This window comes from Nelumbo nucifera, chromosome 1 (assembly GCF_055504915.1).
Source record: "Nelumbo nucifera cultivar China Antique chromosome 1, China Antique-T2T, whole genome shotgun sequence".
In the NCBI taxonomy this organism is placed as follows: Eukaryota; Viridiplantae; Streptophyta; class Magnoliopsida; order Proteales; family Nelumbonaceae; genus Nelumbo; species Nelumbo nucifera.
In genome coordinates, this window is record NC_142649.1 from 27,331,003 (window position 1) to 27,344,429 (window position 13,427).

The following is a 13,427-nucleotide window of genomic DNA, read 5'->3' on the forward strand; positions in this document are numbered from 1 at the left end:
TAATTATAGAAAATAACTTTTAGAAAATTGATTTTTATTAATAATAATTTTAAAATCTTAATCTATATTTATTATATGTATACTAAAATTTATATTTATTGTATTTTTAATAATTATTTGTTGTATTATTGTGATAAATATATTTTCAATAATTATGTATAAATCTATTTTTGTTTTGTTATTTAATAGAAAATTTTCAATAGTTATTGAAGACTAAACTAGTTATTTATTAGGGATTACACTATTAGTTTAGCTAAAATTAGGAGTGCTCACGGGTTGGTTCAGTTTAGTTGTAGGTTATCTGGCCAACCAAGTTGACCTGGACAGGTTGGGGAGTTGGTCACCCAAAACCATCCAACCATTAGTGAAAACCAGCCAACTTGGGTTATATTTGTTTGGGTCAACTTTCAGTTTGGTTGGTTGGTTCAAAAGATTTAAAATTAAAAAATTGAATTTAAAATTTATAATGGTATTATTAAAAAATTTAAATTTACAATATAAAGTATTTTACACTAAGGAAAATGGGAGTTTTTCCACTTATGTGTTTTTATTGTTTAGCTTTCACTTAACAAAGCTCGTTCATCACATAGGTCCCTGCTAGGTACAACTTGAGGGGGATGAGTTGGGTTGAGGATCATTTGAATCTTAAGTCTCAAACCTCAAGCTCAAGCTTAGTTCAATTCAAGGTTAAGCCTGAGCTTACCAACATAGGCTTAATTCAACCTTAACTAAACATTTCGGGCTTAGGGATGGCAATTTCTACCTGGTGGGTATCTACCCCTACCCACCTTGATGGGGCAGGTTTTTTTTGCTTGAATTATGGGTTTTGGGATTCTACAACCCATACGTTACGGGTAAGGTATGGTATTAGGCTAAACCCGACCCCCTCGACCTACATAGTGTTGCACTGGATAAATACTCAAAGGCCTCAACCTAAGCCCAATCTGAGTTTAGTTTTGGCCCAAAGTTTTTTTTTTTTTTTGGCTCAAACCCATTTTAAAGTTCAAAAACTCAAACCCAACCTTTACAAAAAACTTTGATTGAATTGTTGGGCTTGAATTGGATACACCCAACTTGTACCCCTACTTCTATTGGACTTGTTTTATGGATGAATGCACCAATGATAATTTGTTTACTATTTTTAGGTAAGATGGGCTTTTACTTTAATTCAAAATTAGCAAGGTGGCCCCTGCGTTGCAGGGGTTAATAAGTGTAAGAAAAAAAGTTCTAAACCGTGTGAGATTTTTATGTACTCCCCACTGTGATAAATACTCTATAATAGTTAACTTTGACAATGGTATGGGGTGTTATGACAATTTATAAACAATAGAAGAGGTGTTTTGATATAAGAGTATTTGTCATAGAAATAGTGAGTAATCAATTGTCGATCATAGTAATCTGTTTTTGAAAGAAATTAATTATATATTTGGAAATGGTATAATAAAGCACTGCACATATGGATTTAAAGAAAGGTTAACATGCTTCTTAAAAAAAATCTTATTCTTTACATAAACATGTTAATGCCTTCCCCTTGATGTGAGCTATTTGAATTGTCTTGTATAGCAGAAGTTGCTCTTCATGGTCCTTGACCAAAAATTGTTGAATCGGTCAACGACCCGAGTAGTTGAACCGTTAACCCTTTGACTCGTTCAATGGTTTTTAGCCATTTTTTTATTTTTTAATTGGTAACTGTCCTGGCAATCTGTTCCATTTTATTCCATTCCCGACCCGTGGCATAAAACTATTGAATCGATCAATGACCCCTTGACCTGGGCAGTCAAACCATTTACTTGTTGACTCATTCAATGGTTTTAGACTGTTTTTTATTTTTTTTTAATTTTTGTTGTCAAAACAGGACATCCGTTCGAACCAGACAATCGAACCTCTAACCCAAAAACTGGTGGCTAGAACGATTCCATTTTTGGGTTGTATGAGTCACACGTTCGAATGACATAACACATATGATACTGTTTAATGGACCTCACACTCTCAATTTTTTTCCTATAATTTTTGTTGTCAGAACGGACCGTCCGTTTGAACCGGACGGTCGAACCACTATTTTTTTATTTTTTAATTAGGAACCATCAGGGCAACCAATTCTATTTTACCCCAATCATTGTCCCTAACCAAAAACCACGAAATCGATCAACGACCCATTGACCCGAGCTATCAAACCGTTGACCCATTGACCCGTTTAATGGTTTTTGGCAGTTTTTTTTTTTATTTTTGTTGTTAGAATGGAGCCATCCATTCGAACTGAACGGTCGAATCGTTGACCCGAAAATCGATGGCCAGAACGGTTTTATTTTCGGATCGTATGAGTCATATGTTTGAATGACATAACACGTATGATATTGCTTAATCGACCTATAATTTTTATTGTCAAAATGGGCCGCTTGTTCGAACCGTCGACTTGAAAAATGGTTGTTAGAACAGTTCCGTAATTTTTGACTTATAGTTTTTGTTGTTAGAATGAACTACCCATTTGAATCGGACAATCGAACCGTCAACCCAAAAATCAGATGGCAGATAAATTATGTTTGTTACATGTAATTTAAGAATTTTTAATGAAGAATCATTTATATATCTTATTTTATATATAAGATATATAAAATAAGAATTTTGGTTTCCCCACTCCCCATTAGATCAACACCACCTCACAACCCTCAACAAAGGAATTGAAAGAAGACATGTAAACATCAAAATAATTAATTAGGAGGCGTAGGTCACCACGTGCACTCGCCACCTTGGAACGCTCGTACATGTTGAATAACCTAATTAATTAAATGAATTGAGGGAGAGACACCAAAACACTGGACCGTCTCCGACGCTCGGTGAACTCTTCTGGCGAGTGGAGAACGCCCAAAACGAAGCCACCCGCAATGAGACTCCCCGGCACCAGTCACTCGACATTAACGACACGGGTGTTGACTCCAGATCTCTTCCTTTTATTCATTCCTTCATTAATCTGACATACAGCGTGAAGATTCGCCGTAAGATTTCGTTTCCTGCGTGTTTTGGCCGGACTAAGAGTCTCAGAGTTCAGGGCAAAATACACCTTGGGAGGCACCTTCTTAGACAGTCGGTTGCCATTAACATGCAATGGGTACACGGAGCTGCTTGAGACAAGTGGTCAGTAGACATTTGTCAGAAACGTGTTCAACTACAGTACTGAATAGTACGATTTTAAATAGCCAAATGGGAGTTCATACATATACATATATATAGGGAAAATCTATGATGCGAAAAAGATATAGTATGGAGAGAGTTTTGATCAATCAAAACTTACCCATGAATTTTGATAAATAACATCTGATTGACTATCACGCTTATGATTCCAGTTGACTAATCAGAAGTTTTTCAGATATTATAGTGGAACCCATAAGCGTGGTAGCCAATCAGGTTTTATTTATCAAAATTCATGGGATGAATGGTATTTTTGACTTTTCCCTTAGGCCCACATGGGAAGATAACTCAGTCCAGATTCAATGCGCTTGGACTCGAGTGGATTTTCTGTTGGAGTCCACTAAAATTTTAACGCATCATTTCATGCTTAACTGGCCATCACTTACAATCGGTTGGAGCTTAAATAAAAAATGATAAAATATATAAAAAAATCTTTATTCTGCAACTTGCCAAAAAGATTTGAAGAGCAGTTTCTTCAAAGCCCTATGACTCAAACCTTCTCCTCCAACCAGTAACAACAACAAGCCTTATCAATGGTGTTCAAATTGCAAAAAAACCGCAACCATAGATTTTAGGGATGACAGAGATTTTAGGGATGACAGTAATGGTATTAACGGAAAGTTTCAAACATCAAAGGTGAATGAAACCTCAAAATACAGAAGGCAGAAGCTGAGAATGAAAACTTAAATGAACCCACTGATTTGTGTCCAATAATCCTTTGCAAGACTGAAGATCCTTGCTCTAACTCATTTTGGCAAGTTGTCAACACCAACCAAGTTAATGTACTCATTTCTTTCTGTCTGAAAATCCCTAATACCGCTTTTTCGTATTAAAATCTGAAACCATATAATCTTTTGAAAATAGATTTATTTGAGAGCCTATCATGAAAAAAAACCCTGTGCGTGACTGCTTGGATATATTTTTCTTGAAAAAATATCTTTGGAGAATTGGAACTATTGTTTTTAAATTTAGAAGCTTAGTATGGAGGAAGAAGAAAATGTCTCGTGTCTTGCAAATCCAAAGCCAGAACCAGGTTTGTCTTCCCATTAATGGTTGGAGGAGAAAGGCTTGAGTTGCGTTTGGATTGAGAATGTGAGGATTTGTCTTGCAGATCCAAAGCCACAACCGCGAAAAAGGTTTTATCTACCCGTTAATGGTTGGGGGAGGAGGGTTCAAGTATGAGAACAGGAGGGTTTTGAGCTTTCTGTCAATATTTAGTTAGATTTTTTTATAAAATTTTTATATTTATCAGTTTCTATTTAAAAATATTTTTTGTCAATCATAACTAACAGTAAAACTTCAGTCGATCGCCGGTGATGACCAGTGGATCCGAAGTGTCTCTATCTTAGCTAAATCTACCTACTTCAAAGAAAGGACAATAAAACTTCTTCTCTCAAGAAGGCTTCACGAGCTAACAACCAAATTTACTATTCTTGATGCTGATGGAAATATAAGCAAAAAAAAAAAAAAATAAGGCAATGGCAGGGAAAAGTAGAGGCCGTTCTTAAATTTTATCATGTTGTTTATTTAGAAAAGTTTTTTTTTCCCTATAATTGAGATAACTAGTAAGAGCAAAAGAAAATAAAAGAACACTTAGACCAGTAGCCCTCCCCCACGAGTCAGCAAAACAAATCCCAAGCAAAACTCTATTGCTAGATAAATTCACTCGGTCATACCCATTCTCTATCAGCCGTGAATTAGAGCCACGCATCTCTAGTATGAATTGAGAAATGTGCGACTCTAATTCATCTAGTGTAGAGAGTTGGTAGAAAAAATGAATAGAAAATCTGGACTCACCTAATTTCCCTATGTTATCTTGATCACCATTTTGATTTTGATGGCTCTAATTTCTAGCTGTCCGTTTGTTTTAGAGTACTTAACCCATAAAAATGTGTAGTTCTTAGAAAAGCATTCATGTAGAACATGAAACTTATTAAAAGGGTAGGTAAACAACTTGATAAAACCTAAACAAATCCTTTTTAAAAGGAACTAGGAGGGCCCGTGCAATACATGGGATTTCTTAAACGAAAGCTAAATAATAAAAAAAGTCATTTACTAAAACACTCCCTATTGATTCATGGATTTACTAAAATCTACTCTATAATTTGTATTTTACTAAAACACCACTTTTAATTTGCAATGGGTATAATCAATCTTCCATTAGATGACAGTGTCAACCATAATGTTCATTTAAATAAGTTTAATCAAAAGAAAATAAAATACCATTTTTACCCCTAATAAGACACAGACAACCACTCTATTGGCTATATTTGGTCAATTTTTTTTCCTGTACAAAAAAGTGTTAAGGGTATTTTTGGAATAAAAAATCATGGGCCTAATGACAAAACAAACACTCCTTAATGAAAGGTTGATTAAGTAAATAAGTTATAAAATCTATGGGATATTTTAGTAAAATGAAAACTATTTGGTGTGTTATACTAAATGACCCTAATAGAAACACATAAGAGTATATAATTGTTTCATATTCTCAATTTTTTTAAATAATTAATAATTATTCATATTTTATATACTACTTTTAATAAATCTTTTATAATATAAAAATAATAATAATTAATTTCAGTTAGGTTTATTCATCAAACTGATCAAACTGACCAACTTGATCAATTCAACTCGAGTTGGTTGGTTTTATAATATTTTAGGTTGGCTTTGGTTCAAAAATTTCTCAACTCGACCAAGTTTGATCAGATTCGTTTTGGCCATTTGTAAACCAACCAAAATTGGATGACCTAACCACTGATATATATTAATATTTTATATTTTAAATATGGAAAAGTGGGAAATTTTCCATATTTCTTAGTCTAAAACATTTGTATCATAAATTTAATTTTTAAATTTATTTTTTAACAATTGCATTGTAATTTTTAAAATTTAAATTTAATTTTTAAGTTTAAATCTTTTGAACTGACTGACCAAACCAAAAAGTCAACCTAAACCGATACAACCTGAGTGGGTTAGTTTCTACAAATGATCAATCGGTTTCAACTAACCAACTCCCCAACTTGACCATGTCAATTTGGTTAGCCACAGCCTACAACAGAGCCGAACTAACTCATGAACACTCATAATTTTAGCCAAATCAATAGTCTCATCTCTGATAAATAACAATAGTTTAATCTCCAATAATTATTGAAAATTTATAGCAAAAATACATAATTATTGTAAATATATTGATAAAGAAAATTTAAAAATTTTAATAATAGTAGCTTAAACCGAACAATTATTGAAAGTTTTCTGTTAAATAACAAAAACAAAAATCAATTTATACATAATTATTGAAAATACATTTATCACAAAAAACAATAAGCTATGGATTGGCAAGAAACCAAGTGTGAGACACTTGATGATTTGGGGTTGTCTAACACATGTTGAAAGAACAAGTGTAGACAAATTGGAATCTAAGACCAATCGTTGCCTATTTATAGGCTACCCCAAGGGCTTTGTAGGGTACTTTTTCAATGACCCAAAAGAACAAAAGGTATTTGTTAGTTGAAATGCCTACTTCTTGGAATATGATTATATCTTGAATGATCACCATCAATTGTTCTTGATGAAGGGAGCTCATGAGTAGTCAGAGATGTCCCATAAATTCCAGATAACACCCAACTTAGAAGATCTACTTAGGTGTCTAAGCCTCTAGTTCATTATGGCTATGATTAAGAAAGTTACTTGATGGAAGCTAGGGGTGGATTCGAGCTCAAACTTGGCTTGAGACTATTCTATAAGGCTCGAGCTCGAGCTCGGTTCGAGCCAGAACCTTAAGCTCGAGCTTGGCTCGAGTCAAAAGTTCATAAGCTCGAGATCGGCTCATTTTATATTTTATAAAAATAGTTATTATATATTTTATTATAAAAATATTTTATAAAAATAAAAATTATATATAAACAATTTTATTTTGTTTAAAAATTAAGAATTATAATAATTCATAATTATAATATTTTTATTTTATATATATATTATTTTCTATAATTTTATTATATATATTATATATATTCAAGCCGGCTCACGAGCCTCACAAGCTGAGCTCTAGTAGGCTCGAGCTCAGCTAAAACCGAGTCGAGTCGAGCTTTTCACGAGCCGAACTCGAACAGCTCGTGAATAGCTCGACTCGTTGCCACCCCTAATGGAAGCCATGAACAGTGAGGAAGATCCCATGACTTATATGGAAGTCATATTGGATATAAATTCTTAAAGGAGGTAGATTCCATGAAAGTCGAGATGGACTCAATGAAAACCATCAGAGTTTGGACTCTCGTAAGCCCACCTCTTGAGGTGAAAGCAATTGGTTGCAAATGGATCTACAAGAGGAAGAAGGGTCATGATGGAAAGGTTGAGACCTATAAAGCTCATCTTGTAGCAAAAGGGTACCCTAGAAAGGAGTCGATTATGATGAAACATTTTCGCTTGTGGCCATGCTCAAATCCATACGGATTTTGTTAGTTATAACTCCACACTTTGACTATGAGATTTGGCAAATGGATGTCAAAAATGCGTTCCTAAATAGAGATTTTACTGAAGATATCTATATGCCATAGCCACAAGGCTTTATTGCATCTGGTTAGGAACATATGGTGTGCAAACTTAATAGATCCATCTATGGATTAAAACAAACTTCTCGAAATTGGAACATCCAATTTGACTCTATAATCAAACAGTTTGGCTTTGAGTTGAATCTGAATGAACCCTGTGTTTACAGGAAAACAATGGGAGATAAAGTTATATTTCTGATTCTACATGTAGATGACACTCTACTCATTGGGAATGATATAGGAATGTATGACCTTAGCTGTTAGACACTCTACCTGTAGATGACACTTGGACCTAAGTGCAAGTGGGAGCTGTTAGACAATGTATGACCTTAACTCCAATCAGATTGATGTGCAGATACATTTATTGTAAATGAATAAAAGTACATAATTGTTTCATGTTATGATTGGTATGTTTCTATGTAATTACCCCTTAAACTGGACACTTATGAGACCCGTATTAGTTTAGAATGTTCTTAGTCGTTGGATAAACTTGGGGAGTTTATCCTACCAAAGCTAATACGAATGTGTTGCCAAAGAAGTTGAGGCAGCTTGTCTCAACTACTAGGGTTAGACCCGAAGCACATGTAGTGTGTGTTTGATTGAAACGCAAAACCCAGACCAATTTTCAGTTATGCCCTAGACCTTGAAGACTGATGGGCAAAATTAGAAAGTTACACCTAACCCCTAGACTTGATTACGATATTGCATTGGGTATCAGATTGGGTTGTCTTTGATATGCCATTAAGTAAGATACTTTGGGGGTCAAAACCTGTGTATGTTGGGGTACTCTAAGAATTCACTTGAGTGGGTGATCATAGTGATAGGATCAGCCCCTTTGTCAGAAAAATTAATGATTAGAACTGCACTCCCTCTAATGGGAAACAAAACTGCCATAGGGCAAATCTGGGTATGGCGCACCTAAACTTATAAGAAGATACGGTCTATCTCTAAAGGGAGTCCAAATCTGATTTAGATCTGGATTATCTCCTAATTAGATTAGGAGATAGCTCCATAAGAGATTATAAAAGAAGAAGGGGCGGACTAGTCCAGGACAGTTTCATATTTTTATAGTTTTTGGTCCTCTCTACACCCTTTTGTCTCCTAGTTTTCTCCCAAATCGACTACAACTTTGGGCTAATAAAGATCAGTTCTTTCTCTTTGATTTTTGCAAGAAAAATTCAAAAAAATCTCATTCTCACCTCCCTTGTTTAATCAAAAGAGTTGGATTGCAGTTTTGCTGAAAACTGCGTTACTGAACTGGTTTCGTTCCAAGCTACACTATCTTCAGTGGAGACAGGTTTTGGGATTCAATTTGGACATGAACTACCACTTTGGGAGCTACATTTGTGGAATTAATTCGTATCAAGTATACTTCTCTCTTTTGTTTGGCTTAAATCTGGTCTGGTTTCTGTGCAAGAATGATCATCGAAAAATGCAATTTTTTAAATATTGAGAATATGATTCCTGAAAGAAAGAAGTTTTGAAATTTCGCCCAACCATCTAGCATGATTCATCCATCCATATGATGAATCTCACCTTTCTACAGATTTTGGACTAGACGGTGTCCAATCCAAAACCAGTCCATTGACACCCTTAGTGGCAAGGATAGAAAGTTTAACCTACTATACAAAATATGTCATCATTGACATTAATGTTAGGATTTCATTTATCCGTTATTCCATTAATTTTTCTTAGACCAAAGTGAGCTTTTCTTTCAATATAAGATATTAAATATTGTTCTCTCTCTATTTAAAGCATTTTTCTCACAAATAAATTCTATTAATTAGATATATATCTAATATTCTTAATAATATATAACTTATATTTAAAAAAGAACAAAAAACAAAATTTAAATCCTTGTGGCTATGAAGCTATAATTAAATAATAAAAACGCAAAAAATAAAAAAATTATGCATACATTATTATACTATCACCAGCATACTTACCACGGTTACTAAAAAAGTGGAAATTGGACGGCAGTAAAGAACCGTTGCTAAAAGTGGTTTTCCATTTCAAAAGCTTTTATTTTAATTTAACTTTTTTGGGGTTGTAGTGAATATACTGGATCCCACACGTCCATCGTGAAACCAGTAGCTTATGCTCAATTATTTACGTGGACTGGTTGGTGTGTCTGCGCATTATTTATTTTCAGCCCACGAAACCACCAATGCCCAGAACTCTCTCTCTTAACTCTCTCTAGGTCTAGTGGTCTCTCTCTCACTCCCTCTCGTTCTAGTTCTCTCTCTCTCTCTCAAATGCCTGCCATCAACTCCATCAAGGTGCTGGAGAAATGCCAAGTCTCTCCATCACCTAAAAAATCTCTTGATCTTACCTTCTTAGACATATGTTGGCTTTACACTCCTCCTCCATCCAGTATCTTCTTTTATGAATTCCCTCATCCTGTTACCCACTTCAGAGAAAACATCCTTCCCAACCTCAAAAAGTCACTCTCCCTCACTCTCCGACATTTCTACATTCTTGCTGGAAACCTAACGTGGCTGCCTCCATCCACTGAACCTGAGATCTGTTATGTCAATGGTGACGTAATCTCGCTAACCATCGCCGAGTCTAATGACGATTTTAATTATCTCTGTGCCCACCATCCTCGTGATGAAAATCGATTTCGCCCTTTGGTTCCTAAATTGCCATCATTCTCTGATTCCAAAGTAGTCCAACTCCTAGCCTTGCAAATAACTTTGTTTCCCAACTCCGGATTTAGCATTGGGATCACCTCCAGCCATGTAGTTGCCGATGGAAAAAGCACTTTTCATTTCATTAGTTCGTGGGCATCCATATGTAGGCAAGGAGGGGATTCATCTTTGTCATCTGGTTCCCTTCCATTCTATGACAGGACAATAATTAACGAACCTGAGGGTCTTACAAAAGCAATTTACCTCAAGGAGATTGAAAAATTCAATCCCACGGACTCCTCCTCCTCTCAAAGTTCTGAAGTCGTCCCAACTGATACTAGTGCTCTTAAAACCACTTTAGGGTTGAGCCGAGGGGATATCAATCGACTAAAGCAATGGGTCTTGGCACAACACAGGAAGGACGAAGATCAGATTGCACCACCATTACGTTTCTCGGCATTCGTTGTAACGTGCGCTGTCATGTGGGTTTGCTTGATTAAAGCAGGAGTGACTATAAGTTCTCCTAGTAAAGAGATGGAGCACTTGTTATTTCTTGTAGACTGTAGGGGTCGCCTAAGGGATCCTCCGGTGCCACCTACATACTTTGGCAATTGTCTTGCTCCTTGCTTCGTGGATGCTAAGAAGATAGATTTAGTAGGAAAAGATGGCATCGTTATCGCAGCAAAGGCGATTGCAGACGCAATAAAGAGGTTGGAAGATGGAATATTGAGAGGTGCAGAGAGGTGGCCATCAGAGGTGCTTTGGCGAGAGAAAGAGGGAATGGTTTGGGTGTCTGGATCACCCAAGTTTGGGGCTTATGAGATGGATTTTGGGTGGGGAAAACCAAAGAAATATGAAATGCTTGGAGTAGTGGGTGAGAGAAACTTTTCTGTTTTTGATGGTAGAGATGGAGAAGATGCGGTTGAGGTGGGGTTGTCTCTGCCTAACCCCAAACTGGAAGCTTTCACAACTTTCTTCGCCGACTGTCTAAAGATATGCAATTGTTGAGTGGATTGAGATCGGCCTCGCTCACCAAGGGGTTGTGTAGTAGTGGCATGATTTTGTTTTAAAATTTTTTTGTTGTTTCTAATTAAGTAATTTATCCAAATAAACAAATTAATGATCCATTTTATTAATCTAAAATTAATGTTAGCACTTCGTTATATTACGATGCAAATAATATTCACCAACTACGCCTTACGATACGATGCCTTGTAAAGGAATAAATAGACAAAAGTCAGTTAAAGAAAGAAAAGGGATCATTCGGCGGATGAGTGTGATATGTGAGTATTTGACGATGATTATTTATAGTAGCTGCTTCAAAGAATCCAGATTTCCTTCTCACTTTTCTTGTCCACTCTCTACCCGGGTTGAACCACATATATCTCAATTCATAATAGAGATGTGCTTCACCAAAGGGGATTTCCTACTCACTTTTTTTATCCACTCTCTAACCGTCATGAATTGCAGTCACACATCTCTATTATGAATCGAGGTCTGTGGCTGCAATTCACTGCAATTAGAGAATGGATAAAAAAAGTGAGTAGTAAATCTGAGTTCGGATCTCCTGCCCACGTTTACTTACAATACACTATCCCCATGTATTGGGAACATCTCCCTTTGCGTAATACTATATAGGAGGATAGATATTCTCCATGTGTGACTGCAATGTTATGTGGACAAACGTGAACAAGAGATCTGGACTAAGAAAATCTGACTTTGCAATTCACGGCGAATATAGAGTAGGCAAGGAAAAGTGAGTAGGAAATCCTGTTTGTGGATTTCTTTGATTCTAAACTGAACGAACAATGCGGTTGTGGGGGCTGTAAAACCAATGACAGCCCAAACCTTCACGGCTTCACGTCAATCTGAACTCCCATGTGCAAGACCCTTTCTCACTAGATGTTACAGTTGGGAAGATCATGGATTGGGCTAGGCATTGCACGATAAGAGTTATTTAACCTCCGCCAGGACCTAAATTTATTTATATTAATATATATATATATATATATAATGTTGTAAATTATGCATATTAACTAAATTTATTATATTAATGTACAATATTATAGCATAAGTTTACTTATATGCATACTTCCTGATACCCCAAAGACATCATATCCAAAAAAACTAAGGATTTTTGGCTCTAACAACCCTATACTTTGTGAAAAGGCAACTTTCACTAGGGCACCAATCTTGATCGTAGACTAAGCTAAAAAGGCCACCGTTAGTCCCAAAACTCACGGTGTTAGTGACACTGTTCACAATCCCTTAACTAATAAATAAAATAATAGTAATCGCTGATGTGGCACTGTTAAAACTCAAAAAACTGAAAAATTGCAAGTGGGTCCCACTAAAAAAAATAAAAACTATTTAATGTTAATAAATATTGAGAATAATATAAAAGTAGGTCCCATTGGATAAAATAAAAACTATTGGTTGTATAAAGTAATCAATGTTGTAAGTAATATATAGGTGGGTCCCATTTGAAATTTCTTCTTTTAAGTGAAAAACTAGCAGAGACACCCGTGCGATGCACGGGGAAATCTGAAAGATTTAATAATTTTATTTACAATTAATTAATATCAAATTAATAATCAAAATTTGTTGTTAATTAACTAAAAGTATTCAAAGTTATTGTTAATATCTAAAATTTTAATAATTGTATTTTCATTTAATGTTGATTTACAAAAAAATAATTATTGTTAATTTAATATGAACAAATATTTTTTAATAAATTTAGTTTTTTTAATAATTTATAGTAATTTTAATAATCGCTATTATTTTTATTATTTCTAATTGAAATTTTTATGAACTTTAAATAAATAAAAGTAATTACAAAAGCTAATTTTTTCTTAATTTCACTAATAATTCAACTTGGAGCATTCAATGGGGGAGCCGCCAGGGGATTCTTGAAGTGCTCCTTCCTTTGCCTCGGTGGTTGCTGCTGCCGTGAATCCTTTTCCTACTGTTCTTGATCCACCGACAGTGGACATTCCTTTGAAGGTACCTTCGATCAAATGGGGACAACCGGCGGTGTTATTCTCAAAAGAAGATATTGAAAGAT

The 13,427-nt window shown here is 35.1% G+C and overlaps 1 protein-coding gene across 1 annotated transcript; it reads left to right on the forward strand.

Moving 5' to 3' along the window:
• The first annotated feature begins 9,886 nt into the window (after window positions 1–9,886).
• LOC104609655 (anthocyanin 5-aromatic acyltransferase-like) lies at window positions 9,887–11,506 on the forward strand. The gene has a single exon (XM_010276019.2). The coding sequence runs from the start codon at window positions 9,989–9,991 to the stop codon at window positions 11,369–11,371; it is 1,383 nt and encodes a 460-aa protein (XP_010274321.2). The 5' UTR covers window positions 9,887–9,988; the 3' UTR covers window positions 11,372–11,506.
• Window positions 11,507–13,427: the final 1,921 nt, after the last annotated feature.